We start from the raw sequence: 14,599 nt of genomic DNA, 5'->3' as shown, positions 1-14,599 counted from the left end.
TTTCAGATTTTCAACAAAATGGATAGTTATCCTTACCCCAATTTTATCATGGAATGATTATTTCATTTTTTTAATTAACATCATGAAACTAAATTTAGTGTAGGTCATTGTTTATTATATTAGTATTAAAATCCATAAAATAAATTCCTTGATTCTCGGTTAAATAGCTAATAGTCTTATTGTTTCACTACTGAAGCCACACTCAAATAGTTCGTTATGGATCCGTTTTCAAAAGTGCTAGGTAATATTTTATCTCACCAAATATCATACGGTGATTTACAATTATGTTTGAAAATAGAAATAAAAAAGGCAAGGGTATGCTTGTTCATAGCCAACAACTGACGAGCGCGTGTTAGAGGTTATGAAATGACAAAAAAAAAAACACTTCTGATGATAGAACAAAAGGCACCTTTACATAAAGGCAAAAGTGGAAGTTGGAAAATCACGTTTTTTTTTTTAATTATAAAATTTCCCTCCAGTGAAATGATGGGACAGGTTCGCTGTTGGCCACCGGATGCGGAAATCGGCTCAAATTTGAGAAGCTGTTTGTTATTGGCTTAAATGTTTAGCATTTTAGTTTTTAGTTTTTTTTTTTTCTAAATTGCTGCTGTGTTAGCCTTGAACATGGATGATGGGTGGTCTTTGAGTGGGCCAACCGAGGCGTTAGTTCTAAAGCTCTCTTCGCTGTGGGAGCTCCGCCTGCTGGGAGGGGGAGTACCAAAACCTTCCACGTGCTATTGCTTCGGCCGCAGTTGTGTTCGCTGCTTAAAAGCCGCTCTCCCCCACTCTTCTCTCTCGTCGCTGCATTTTCCTCTGTTCATATTCATTCCGTCGACGAGGTGAAGGGAGAGATGGCGGCAGTTCAGGGGCTGGGGAGCGTAGTGACGCTTTCCTCGGGGCATTCCTTCGACTCTAGGCGAGGACGGCATCGGCTTGTCTTGCAGCACCAGTCAGGTTCTCGCAGTTCTCAATATCCCTCTCTCTCTCTCTCTCACACACACACACACACACACACACAGTTTTGTTCATTAGTTCTATTTGTTCTTTTTCCTGTTACGAACCTGTTCAGTTACTGGGTCATGCGCGTTTTTCCTTTCGCAGAATTGAGCCGAGATTATTTGATTAACGGATCTGGCCAGAGATTGACAGATGGTGCGAAACGTTCCTTGAAATTTTCCCCTGGTGCTGTTTTGGTGAGCTCAGATCTCCCTCTTTTCTTCGGGTTTGGGTTGGATTTCCGTTAATGTTTTCGTTTTTGGTAATGCTGTTTGTCCTGTAGTTGGTGAAACAGGTGGTGGCGATGAGCTTAGATATTTAATCTGGTAGATGTACTTGAAGGGTTTTCGCTTTTATTCTCTGACACTGTTCCTTGATCCGTGTTTAGCGGGAAGGCGATTCAATGTTGACCTAGGGATACGATTAATTGGCATTCGATAAATACGTAGATTTTTGTTTGACAAGTTTTTAGGAAATAACTTCCATGAAGCTTCAGTTCTGACTCGCATGATTTATCGGTTTGATTAATCATATTAGTCTTTCAGTGGCAAGAAATAATGCTGTATTTCGAAACTTTTCTTTGTGTGCGTGCTTTTGCATACTTGATGTATCGTCTGGCGTTTCACCCTTCACTAAGCTTTTCTTCTTCTCTCATCTCTTGGTCACCATCTTCTTCAAGCTCAAGTTAAAGAGTGCACTGCTACCTGTGCCATCATTGTTGTCGTTAACCAGCATTATAGAAGGTGAAAGTATTGGATGCATTTCTAACTTGTACTGGTCAGGTCAAATTATGATACATAGTGACACAGTGATTAGAGTGTTGGCTCTAATCCCTGCGGGAAGGGCACCAAAAGAACACAAAATGAAAGGGAAATGCAGGAAAAACAAAGGGAATTCAATAGCAAAGACAATTAGGGTTTCTCTTAATGAACAATTAGCCCTAAAACAGAGATAAATGTCCTTTTTAAAGGGGCTGAGCCCTAATTCCCAGTTGGATCTCAGATCGAAAATATAAAGGTCCAAACTTCAAGAAAATACAAGGGCCTCCAAATAAAAGAAATGAAATCTATCCTAAGATCCACAATGGACTGAATTCCAAGACCCAGAAGCCACACTGTGTCACATCGTGTAACATAACGTGGCATTCCTAATTTTTTTCGCAAAGATCAGGAATAAAAAAGTTGGGAAGAATCAAAATGATCATTATGTCAGAAAAAACGACACTACAAAATGACAGTGATAAAAAGGCGGAGCAAGTAATCATGAACTGCATAAAGTAACAAATTGTTAAATAAAAAAAAATGTAGTAAGAGGCACGTGGATCTGAACTTGTTCGGTATGAAGTGATTACTAAATTAAAGCAAGCTTATTCACTGAGCCCCAAAACCATAAACATTATCACTGTCATCAAGATTTTTGTTGCAATTTATCATCATCATCACCAACTTCTTCATCTTAGCTAGATGAATCTAAAGCTTTTCTTACATGCTTCTCCAACTTGCATTCTGATCCATTTAGTATCATTCTCCTTCTATCGATCGTCTATCTGTTTCTCTGCCGCCCTCTCTCATCTCTTTCTCAGTTTTTGTCCATTTGTCTCCCTCTCTCTTTCTCAATCTCTCAATAATCTATCAATTTTTAGGTCATGTCTGACCCCAGATTGTTGTTACAAGGAATATGATTGATTCCAACTTCATATTATTTGTTATCGGTCTGATACCACATAAACAAATTTTCTTATGTCCTCTGAATTGAATGCGCAGATACTAGCTGTTTATATTAGTAATTTGCAAATGATATCAATTTGTAATAATGGTAATATTCTATTGTTTATTTCTAAAGCAGTATAATTTTTTTCCAGCATGCAAACGATAAATATAGAACGATATGTTATGTTACCATTTTTATTCTTTTTGCTACAATTCGTGAAGTATATTGTTTTTATCATAGGAACTTGTCAGAGAATGGAGCACTTTTTATTAGTACTTTGTCTATTGGTTTCTATACTTTCTTCATAATTTATAAATTATGAATCATGAATGCATTGTTTTTTTATTTGGAATCATGTGTGTGTGTGAGCGCGCGCGCCTGTGTGTGTACGATGGTGTCCCTACCCAATTTCTCTTGAAATTGCACCACACTCGTTTTCGTATCTGCGCTTGCACACGTACCCATGTGACATAGTTAGGCTTTTGTGTCCTTCTTTATGGCAATAGAAGCAAATAATCTTATTTCTTTCCTCACTAGGCTTGTTCAAATGAGGTCTATATGCCTTTATGTGAGACATGGGACATGAAGTAGCAAAGACACTGTTGTTCCTTTTTTTAGAAAGTTCCTTTTTTTTAGAGAAGTTCAAGCGATTTTCCCCCATTTGTAACTCGGCAATGGCTTCACTCATGGAAGGTACTTTTGAATGATGGAGCGAAGAAGTTTTGACGCCCTCAGACTCCTGCCTTAATCCAATAATAAATTTGTAAAATTTTTTTCCTTGGATTTGTTTTTCCCTTAAGTCAACATCTCTTACATCCACCCAATTAGGTTTGAACTTTGAACATGGCCATCTCATCCCATAGTTGATCCACCTCAGCTATATGGTCATTAATAGTTTTATCTCCTTGTTGGAGATTAACAAATTTAACTTGGGCGTCACACATGCAAGCCAGGTCCTTCATTTGTTTAGGCTTTTTAAAAAATTCCCATGCTTTATAGTCATACTTAAGCTTAAAAATTTGATGAGTGATTGCAATGTCCATAGAAGTTAGGATCCATGTACTAATTTTATGATGACTCACTTTCTGTTCATCCCATTTCTTTTCATAATCAGCCACAACATTTTCCTTTTGGAACCTTCCAATACTTACACTAAAGTGCTCCATGGCTCCAAAGTGTTGAGCACAATTAGTTGACGTAAGCTTTGCAAAGGAATCGTTGAGATTTCTCATCCATATTGAGGGTTTCCTAGATGGCTGTCATAAGAAAAATCAAAGAGGAAGGCAGCAAGGAGTGGGATAAATTAAGTTAATTGGTAAAATCTAGCTGCAAATTCCTACTTCAAACCGGTCAAGAATGGTACAGCACAAACCACATGCAAACACTTGACAGTTGGTGAGCACAAACCATTCAGGTTCTTTTCTTAAGGAGGAACTGACCTAGAATTATATCTTCAGCAGCTAATCAGCAAGAATGCAGCCTTAAAAAGCCAGTAGCATAGAGACAAAACTCTGATGCCATGTCAACAATAGCTCTAGCTCTTCTAGGAAAAGGAACCCACAGTATTACACACACACACACACAAATTCTAACTGAATATTATTACTGAAGAAGAACATCACAAAATTGGCTCGAGAGGCCATTAAATATATCAGCTAACAGTACATTATAGAGGATAACACAAAGAAAGAAAGAAGGAAACTTGTTTTTTGACTAGTTTCAACACCTAAAAAACTAGTTGTTGGACAGCTAGAACTATTCTAGCAAAACAAGAGGAAAACTAAACAATAGGAAAGAAAAATATAGAAAAATTACATTGTTTGCTATGTCCATAATGTATATACATATCATATATGTAAAAAAGTCATATATACTATACCGTTACATATGTATGGGAATTGCAATGTATGAACTGTCACATATATGTACAGAATCTAACAGATACTTTTCTCCTTTTTGTTTGCTATTTTTACATTTATCAGATCATGTAAATCTATCGATCTTCATATTTATTGAAACATGACAATTTCCAGTTTTGTTTGTTGGTTGCCGTTCTGCTTTACATATGTAGAGAATTTGTCTTTAAGCGATGAGAATGCTAACCTTATGTAACTAGATTGTTTCTGATCTATTCCTTATTTAATATTCAATTTCCTTCCACTGCGTATTATTTATGTTTTTTCTAGACAAAGGCTGAGACTGCATCAGGTTCTACAAGTGCCAAATCAGGGTAACCATCATACTTTGTATTCTTACATTGTCTGAGATTTGATTGGTCATTATATTGAAACTACCTGAGATTGTGTCATGTCACCCTTGATTATGCTGACTTACTCTTACAATCTTCTTGCAATGATATCATGGCAGCTTTTAGATACAATGTGGTCTATTCGTGATAATTATTTATGCATATATGACTCCAATCTACATAAACTAGTCAATGGGCCGGTGCATACAGTGACGTCTCTGGCACTGTTCATTTCAGATTTCCCATACTTTGTGCTAATCCAATGATCTGACCATGTGCTGTGACACCAGGAGTAAAACAGAGAAGTAAGCTTGTTGGTTACTTAAATTACACAGAAAGCTAGCTCATACCAAAAACTTACAGGGAGAAAAATAGTCATAAATTATATTTTTATGGTTTAATTTATTCCTTTAATATCAACCATGTCCAAAAGACAAGTTTGCTCAAGTCTTTTATAGTATTTATGGCTTCCATCCACTATCAATATCTTTGCTTTCTTATAATAGCAACATCTCGGTTTTCCTTGATAATGACTAGTTAAATGAAGAAATTTTCGAAGGACCACCTACCTATTTCCTCAAGCTAATGTAGCTACCTTTTTACTCTTTCAGTTGCTGACAAAATATTCTGATGTTACACAAATTCTCGACTGTTAATTTACCTTCGGTTAAAAGTACCTATAAGTTAAAATTTTTCTTTTACCCCTCTGAAAGTGCACAAGATTGTTCTATCTTATACTATACTAAATTACCTTTTAATAACGAAAGGAAATTCCTTTTAGAGGATGTTTGGTCTTCTCCCAACTTATCATTGCTCTTGAACCCAATTTATCTAGTCTAGCAAACGTATGATGCAACCAAGTTTTTTGTCTAGACCTAAGTCAAGATTTAATAGGGAGGTATGTTTTGCATGAGACAGAGTCATACGAGGAAGGTTTTCTTCCAAAGTTAGCTTAGCTTTCTAGGAAAATCTCAAATTGAACAGGGTCATACGAGGAAGGTTTTCTTCCAAAGTTAGCTTAGCTTTCTAGGAAAATCTCAAATTGAAAGCATAAGAAGTATAAAGGTTCATGGAACAAATGATGTCACATAGGTGTAGGTGTTGATATGGGCAAAGTGGTAAGGCACAATTTAAAACTTGTGTGTGAGTACAGCTCTATATATCTCAAAATAGTTGCTAAGAATAAAAAATTGTATGTTCTAATACATAGTTTTGGCAGTATCTTTACACCATTTGCAGTTATTTTCCCCAATATTGTGAAGTACATACAGTAACAACCATTATTCGGGTCAATAGTTAGATGTGTAACATACAAAAATTCATGGACCTTTGCACTTGGGGCAATGACACAGCTACCGAGGTGAAATTGAGGCGCATTGATTGCTGGTTGAACATAAAAAGTCATCCAATTATTTATATTACTATTAAACATTAAAATTAAAATTAAGGATAGAACTAAAAAAAGCAAGGAAAAATTATGCTTTTTTATCAAAAACATGTCACACATAATTATTGAAATAAATTTTAACATAAATCACGTGACGACACCATGAGACCATAATCATCAAGAAAGAAGCTTAAAGTCTCATACATCAATACAAAGGGCAAATGGAAATATGATAATTTATCATCATCATTATCTTATCCTTCAAATGCTATGTCATATAAGTATGGGTACGAGTACCGGTGCGGGTACGGGTACAGACCATTTTTAAAAAATATGGGTGCGGGGGTACGGCCGTATACACAGATGCACATATACATATATATGTCAAAAATTTCAAACAGAATAACATATTCGCAGATATATATATATCAAAAATTACAAACAGAATAACATATTCATAAATCATAATCCAAAATTTATGAGTCTTGATTCTCATTCTCCTTAGTCGCATCATCAAGATTAGAAGGAACAACAGGTTCTGTAAGATCCATATTAAGAGCATGCAAATCATGTTCTCCTTCAAGTTCCAGTCAATGTCCTCTAGATTAACATCCCAATACTTGGATGATCCTGAACTGCAAGTTGCAACAAAATCAAAATATGATTTAAGTTAATATTAACTTTAAACAACCAACATAATATACATATGTATACATATCAAAGATACAAAAAGAATGAAATACCTGTAATCATTTGAAGTACGTGAAAGTAAGCGTAGGTTGGAGTGGACATAAATCTTCTGCTCACTTACTAGTTAGCTTATTTCTCTTGATGTTGTGAATTTGAGAACAAGTGATCCAATTTCTTTTACAACATGAAGAAGTTGCAGGTTGAGATAATAACTTCAATTCAAGTTGTTGGAGATTTGGTGTCGATGTTCCAAAGCATAACCACCAATTAACAAGATCTGCTTCATCTCTTGCCATTGCAGCTTGTATTGAATCATTTCTTCCACCAGAGAAGCTCGCAAACTCATTATTTATTATCTTCAACCGATGTGAATTAGAATATAGTCTTCCCGAACATATCTCCCTATTTTTTGATATTTTTGGATCTCGATTAGGAGGAACACGACCAGTACCTCCTGCGTACCATGTTTGTCCATAATATTTGGGATTTAAGGAGTGTGCCATACAATGCAAAGAGTTATTGCTTCTGTTCCATCTTCTTACTAAAATTTTATGCACATGATCGAAAAACTCAGAATCATCAAGCGCAACATTTTTCTTCTCATGTCTAAAAATGATGTTTTGAATTTTTTCAATCATGTTATCCCACATATCATAAACTTTATGAAGCATGAGCCCTTCTTTATCAACTTCTCTCAGCATCTGCCAAATAAGCTCTGTAAACTGCAGAAAATATGTAACTTTATCCCACCATTCATCATCTAAAATACATTTTTTAATTTCTTGAGCATTCATAATGTCATCACTCCGATAAAACTCCCAATCATTGTCAGTCATCATGAGTGTTAATGCATGTTTCACCTGCTTTATTCTTTTTATCATTACAATAATGGATGCAAAACGAGTCTCTGCTACCTTCAACAATTTCAAATCAGAATGCCTATTAAATATAGCAAGAGCATTGTTGTGGTTTACAACAAAATTTCTGATGTTTTTGACATCATACCCAATCTCCTCAATTCATGGACACAAGAAACCGACATTTGGATCATCTTTTGATGGGTTGTAAATACTTTTAAGTGCTAGATTTATACTGTGTGCCACACAAGGAGTCCATAATATGTGACTATACTTGGGATCACTTGCCAAATTCATCCCTGCTCGTTGGCAAATTGGAGCATTATCAGTAATAATTTGCACATCATTATTTTCACCCACTTATTTGATGACTTCTATAAATAACCCTTTTAAATACTTAGCATCTTTATACTCTCCAGACGCATCAACACATTTCAAGAAGATTGGTCCATCAAGCAAATAAGCAATAAAATTTATCAGTGGTCACCTTTGTATATCAGTCCACCCGTTAAAAACAATGGATACTCCATATTGTATCCATGAAAATTTATTCTTCTCTAATAATTTTTCAATGTTTGCCTTCTCTTCTGCAAGGATTACTGTTCTCAACTTCTTTGAACTCGAGGGTACATAACCACTCAAACTGCAATTAGCCAAGCCTGTAACAACATCTTTCCAATAAGGACTTCTGGCTATATTAAAAGGAAGTGAACTTGCAAAAAAGAACCTTTTGATCCTTCTATCCATCTCTGCCCTTCCCATATTATTGAATGCTTGTGCTAATGTTTTTCTTTTCTTTGAACCATCTTCACATTCTTCAATAGCATAAAGACGAACAAATACACTTGACTTGGCTGAAGATTTCTTCGTCTCAGCTGCATTCTGTTCTTTTTTGAATATCTTAATCTCCTTTTTGGTAACTTTTGGGCATGGTCTAATTCCAATGCCTGAGATATGCAAGAAATGTGTCTTGCAACGTGTGTAAGAGCCAGTGAATGTCATATCACAAAATTTGCAAGAAAAAATTACATTCCCACCACCACCTAGTCCTTTTCCTAGTTTTTTAACATAGCGCCAAAGAGGCTGAGATGGATTATCCTTCTCTATTGCAGTGGTATTAACACTAGTACACTACTACTGCTGCTTGCTACATTTTCACTTCCACTTGTAGGCATCATTTCTTTTCCTTTATCACCCATTACAACTTATGTCTGAAAAGCACCTAGCAAAAGTGCTGCAACACAGAACCAATAGAAACAAGGATCATTCCAAATAGATGAATCCTCTCACGAAACGATATATCACACCAATAACTAGGGAAGATGCAGAGATGATAAATCTGCAAGAGGAGACTCAAACATGTGTCATAGTTAAGTTATGTTATTTGACCTCTTAATCAAAAAACGATCGTCAATTAGCCAAACCGGTCGCCGAAGACATTTATCAACACATTGAATAATTCCAAAGTTAGAACCGAAAATCGATAATAGACACAAAAACAAAAACTAGAACCGAAAATAGAAAATAGAAACTAAAACCATAATGAGGAACAAAGGGAACATAAAAAAGAGACGCAAGATCGCCGTCTGCCGTCGCTGTTTGTCGCCGGCGGCGAAGGCAGGGGTGGAGACGATGAAAATGAAAAAAAAAATGACAAAAGCAAAAAAATACCATCACCGTTCGCCGCCTGCTGTCGCCGGTCGCCGCCCCTGCCTTCGCCGCCGGACGTCGCTCGGTGAGAGGCGTAACAGAGAAACCCTTAAAACGAAAACATGTTTTAAGGGTTTCGAATTTTCAATATTTTTAACATTATAATGGTTTAAAACGATAAAATCTAATAATAGTTAAAATTAAAAATCAGACACATTTGGACTCGGTCAAAGTTGACCGAGTCCAAAAAAGGTAAAAAATGACCTCCGGTGCTGTCAACGCCGCACCATTGGCGTATTGAGTGTTGTACCGGTACCGGTACCAGTGTCGTACCGGTACCGTGTGGGTACTCCTCCTTTGGAGGAGTACCCGTGTGACAAGAGTTCAAATGCAATATTTAGCTCGTTTCGTTCTATATAGGGCTCCTCATCAACTTCCTTTATTCCTTTGATCTTGAACCATTTAGGATCTTCCTGTTGTAATATAGTGCGAGATTCTTATTTAACCCATGATTCTAGTACATCAAAGTGCTTCAAGTTAGTGAAATCAACTTGCTCTCTATTCTTGTTGTTGAAGGTTTTTCTAATTTCCTAAATAAGCAAAAAATTGTAGTAGCTTATTTTTTAAATTATAATAGTTTATTGCCTTTGTCTCAACTCTCAATCACATATTGTACCAAATATAAACAAAGTCATTTAATCTTTTATGTTAAAGTCACTGTGATGGAGGTGCAAGGTGCAACATTTTTGAAAAAAACATGGGTGCAGGTGTTGGAATATATATATATATATATATATATATATATATATATATTTCTAAGTGTCTGGTTTTTACCAATTTCTCTATACGAGTGATTGGTAGAAACCAGACACTTAGGTCAGGAATAAAAACCAGATCCTTTGATTTTAATTTTTAAAATGTTTTTTTTTTGCAATCTAACCTTAATGATATCATCTTAAGAATGGGTTGATGCATAACGTATACTAAGTTGATCATTTGTTAGACTTTAATGGTGTATTTATTAAAAAAAAAAAAATTGAGGGCCCTTGTGTCATGATAATAAAAAAATCAACATTTTTCATTAAAATAACTTGAAGCAAAGCATGTTTTATATCAAAATAGACTTTATAAATGAATTAAGGTTTTTATATGCTATTTAAAATAGTTTTTTAACAAAAAATCAAAGGGTCTGTTTTTTTTCCCTTACCTAAGTTTCTGGTTTTTACCAATTTCTCTCTCTCTCTCTCTCTCTCTCTATATATATATATATATATATATATATATATGTATATATATGTATGTATATATAGAAATTGGTAGGTAGCAGACCCTTAGGTATTAGACCTATAAGAAATAATCTTGGCCATCCATATTTCCAAGATGGTTTGTTGAGAGAAAAAACAAGGAGAAAAAATTGTTAAGTAATGGTAAATGACTAAAAGTATCTATCTCCTTTTTCTCCTTGGTAAATGACTAAAAGTATCTATCTCCTTTTTCTCCTTGGTTCTCTATCAATCATCAATCTTGGAAAGATGGATGGCCAAGTTTATTCCTTACGTGCCTAGCACCTAAGGGTCTGGTACCTACCAATTTCTTTCTCTCTCTCACACACACGCCCTCATTTAAGTAGTTTTATTTGTTGCTTGTCATGGTGTTCTTGACAATTTTCTTATAATTGTATCTTTAGCAGAGTGCACTATGTATGTCCAATTCATGTGTTTCCTTTCTAAAGGCAGTATATTTCAGCTTGCTAAATTTTGACAATTGACACATACTGTTTCATTCTTATGGCTATCTTATTTGCTCGTCTTTTGTTGATTCCCATGTTTTTTGGCATGCCGGTATGATTAGCCATGAGCTCCTTCTGTTTGAGGCTTTAAGAGAAGGCTTGGAAGAAGAGATGGACAGGGATCCACGAGTCTGTGTCATCGGAGAGGATGTTGGTCATTATGGAGGATCATACAAAGTCACCAAAGGCTTGGCAAAAAAGTATGGTGATCTCAGGGTGCTTGATACACCAATTGCTGAGAATTCATTCACAGGCATGGCTGTTGGAGCAGCAATGACAGGATTAAGGCCAATTGTCGAAGGGATGAATATGGGCTTCCTTTTGTTAGCCTACAATCAGATATCCAATAACTGTGGCATGCTTCATTATACCTCAGGGGGGCAGTTTACGATTCCAACTGTTATCCGAGGACCTGGTGGTGTTGGTCGGCAGCTGGGTGCTGAACATTCTCAACGCCTTGAATCATATTTTCAGTCTGTCCCTGGCCTCCAGATGGTTGCATGCTCAACTCCTTATAATGCCAAGGGTTTAATGAAAGCTGCAATCAGGAGTGAAAATCCAGTTATATTATTTGAGCATGTCTTGTTGTACAATCTGAAAGAAAGAATACCAGATGAAGAGTACATATGCTCACTGGAGGAGGCAGAGATGGTGCGGCCTGGAGAGCATGTTACAATTCTCACATACTCACGCATGAGATATCATGTGATGCAAGCAGCAAAGACACTTGTTAACAAAGGTTATGACCCAGAAATCATTGACATAAGGTCACTTAAGCCATTTGACCTATATACAATTGGGAACTCAGTGAAGAAAACCCACAGAGTTCTAATTGTCGAGGAGTGCATGCGCACAGGTGGTATTGGTGCCAGTCTAAGAGCAGCCATAATTGAGAACTTCTGGGACTACTTGGATGCACCCATAATGTGCTTATCATCACAGGATGTTCCTACACCATATGCAGGTCCACTGGAAGAATGGACTGTTGTTCAGCCACCACAGATTGTAACTGCAGTTGAGCAGTTGTGCAAGTAATCTTTCAAAATGCTGAGTTTTGTCAGTTAGTGGTTGAACATTTATTCATCATCATCTCACCTTGCTAAGAAAGAGACCATGCCTCTTTTGGCTAATTAGATTGCAATTTGATTCAGTTGGTTTGTGAAGCTGCTATCTTCACAAAGGTTTGAGATTTGAGTAGATATAATTACTCTTTCCCTGATTTTAGCAGCATTGAATGAACTATTTATTTATTCCGTAATACTTGAGGTAATTGTGGTTAAGTTTGCCTCCCTTGCTTGCAGATTTAGCATTTATTTCCATCTTGAGTATTCATGTCTCCTGTTTGAATGGATAGCATTTTGTAACTTTCAAGCACAAGCGGATAATTTCTAGATCATAACTATAAACATTGAGTTTTTAAGGAACCCTGGTTGAATATTTTCTTATTTATGTTGATGCATAGTGTGAAGCTGAATTTTTAAGTTTTCTTTTTCCTTTTTAGTGTGGTGTTCTCTCAGATCGATACTGCACTAACTCTGTCAATGCTTGAAAAACTAGACCGCGTTCATTGTGAATTAACTAAGTTTATCATGGGTGGTTTCATATTGTTTCTTGTGATGGACACAAAGCTGTTTTGTGATGGTACTGATTTTGAACTCTTGCATCAATAACATGCATTTCAGAAAATAATGACTACAAAATCTATGGTTATCGTGAAAAGATTGAAAGATAATCATATAGTGGTATTAGAACCAAAAGAAGATCCATGGTGCTTATAATTGAGCTTCTTCTTTAATGATGTAAGCACATTCAGCACAAGCGCCAGCAGTTGAGTGCATTTGCAATGAAGATGGATATTAAAAAGGATATTAAAAAACAGTTGGATAATATGCAGCACTTGGACACATCAGAAATACACACAATATGTCGATTACTGAAAGCAAAAGATCAGGGAAACAGTGCAACTGTTCAGTTCAGTTGACCATAGAGCATTATGGCACTCTAAATTCCTGAAGCAAATACAAAGTGCTAAGCTAGAATCCTGTCTCGTTAAGTAGGAATTGTATCATGCTAGAGATTAATTGGACAAAAGCAGCTGTAGTGAAGAAACTTTAACAGAAAACCTAGGTCGAGATTTGCAAGAAGCATCCATAACTTGCAGGTACACTGTCAAAGAAAATGTGACATCCTTAGTTGGTCAATTCTGTGGGGTGTAAATCACTGTTTGGTCTTTTGGCTTTGGGGGTGTTAAAGAGTATTTCTGAAATATTAGAAAGTTAGAGAGGATGTCGTTAAACATTTTCTTACAGTTGTTGGACTGTTTTTTTAAAGTGTTTGTCGCCAGCCCTAATCTCTTTTAAAAGAGATTAGGGTTACGTTAATGATCAACCCTTTTGGCTCTCTCTCTCTCGTTCTCTCCTTTCCTCAACATCTCTCTCGTCTCTCTCAATCTGTAACATGGTATCAGAGACCTAGATCTAGGACTGTGCTATCTAGGGTTTCATGCTCCTTCCTTCATCTCTTGCCTCTCCCTCCAAGCTAGGGTTCACGTCTATATTTTTCTGCTGATTTGAAGAAAAACATGTATTCTGTTTGGTAAAAGGGGCTAATCACGTTTACCATGTAGAAACGTGATTAGCACCCTTGTGTTGCTGTTGCCGTCGAAGACATGGAGAAACGTTGATGAAGTTGCTGCCGTGGAAGAGGATGGTGGATCTGATTAGGATATATCAGATCTGAGTTTCTGTTGCCGTGAAAAATATATATGTTGCTCAGATCTGGTTATCAGATCTGATTTTCTGTGGCTGTGAAGGAAAAAATCTATGAAGTGGTATATCAGATCTGCCCTAAACCGATCTGATTTTCTGAGTTTTGCCGTTGTGGAAGCAGATCTGTGATGTTATATATCAGATCTGCCCTTTCGCTGATGTGTGTTCAGTCACGTTGCTGTTTGAGAATGCAGTTTTGACGTGAGGAGAAATATCTGCAAATCGTGGAACAACAACAAGCAAAGTGACGCTTTGTGAGGTGTGGACTGCTGCTAATCGTTCGTACAAGATTTTTCAGTTGAGGCCGTTGATTTCTTTGTCGTGTGGACAGCAAGTTTATGAGAAACTGCTGTGTTTAAGAGAAGCAGCAGTCTTTTACCGTTGGGTGAAGAAGTTTCAGTCATCGACTGAAACAGTTGTTCCATATTACTGCCTGTTTTATATATTTTCATATCTTCTTATTTGAGAAAGTTTCAGATATTGTTGCCCGTTTGAGATATTGCT

The 14,599-nt window shown here is 36.4% G+C and overlaps 1 protein-coding gene across 1 annotated transcript; it reads left to right on the top strand.

Annotated features, from left to right (window-relative positions):
* Nucleotides 1-639: 639 nt before the first annotated feature.
* On the top strand, nucleotides 640-12,751 carry LOC116267550 (pyruvate dehydrogenase E1 component subunit beta-like). The gene is made up of 4 exons (XM_031649340.2): nucleotides 640-954; nucleotides 1,102-1,193; nucleotides 4,893-4,936; nucleotides 11,390-12,751. The coding sequence occupies exons 1-4, from the start codon at nucleotides 852-854 to the stop codon at nucleotides 12,360-12,362; spliced, it is 1,212 nt and encodes a 403-aa protein (XP_031505200.1). The 5' UTR covers nucleotides 640-851; the 3' UTR covers nucleotides 12,363-12,751.
* Nucleotides 12,752-14,599: the final 1,848 nt, after the last annotated feature.

This window comes from Nymphaea colorata, chromosome 14, assembly GCF_008831285.2.
Source record: "Nymphaea colorata isolate Beijing-Zhang1983 chromosome 14, ASM883128v2, whole genome shotgun sequence".
Classification (NCBI taxonomy): Eukaryota; Viridiplantae; Streptophyta; class Magnoliopsida; order Nymphaeales; family Nymphaeaceae; genus Nymphaea; species Nymphaea colorata.
The sequence above is the reverse complement of the archived record's forward strand: the minus strand, read 5'-3'. Positions and strand labels throughout refer to the sequence as shown.

Coding starts and splice junctions, on each gene's coding strand:
- LOC116267550 (XM_031649340.2), top strand. CDS start 852: ATGGCGGCAGTTCAGGGGCTGGGGAGCGTAGTGACGCTTTCCTCGGGG. Junction 1,194..4,892: donor TTTCCCCTGGTGCTGTTTTG/GTGAGCTCAGAT, acceptor TGTTTTTTCTAG/ACAAAGGCTGAGACTGCATC. Junction 4,937..11,389: donor TCTACAAGTGCCAAATCAGG/GTAACCATCATA, acceptor CGGTATGATTAG/CCATGAGCTCCTTCTGTTTG.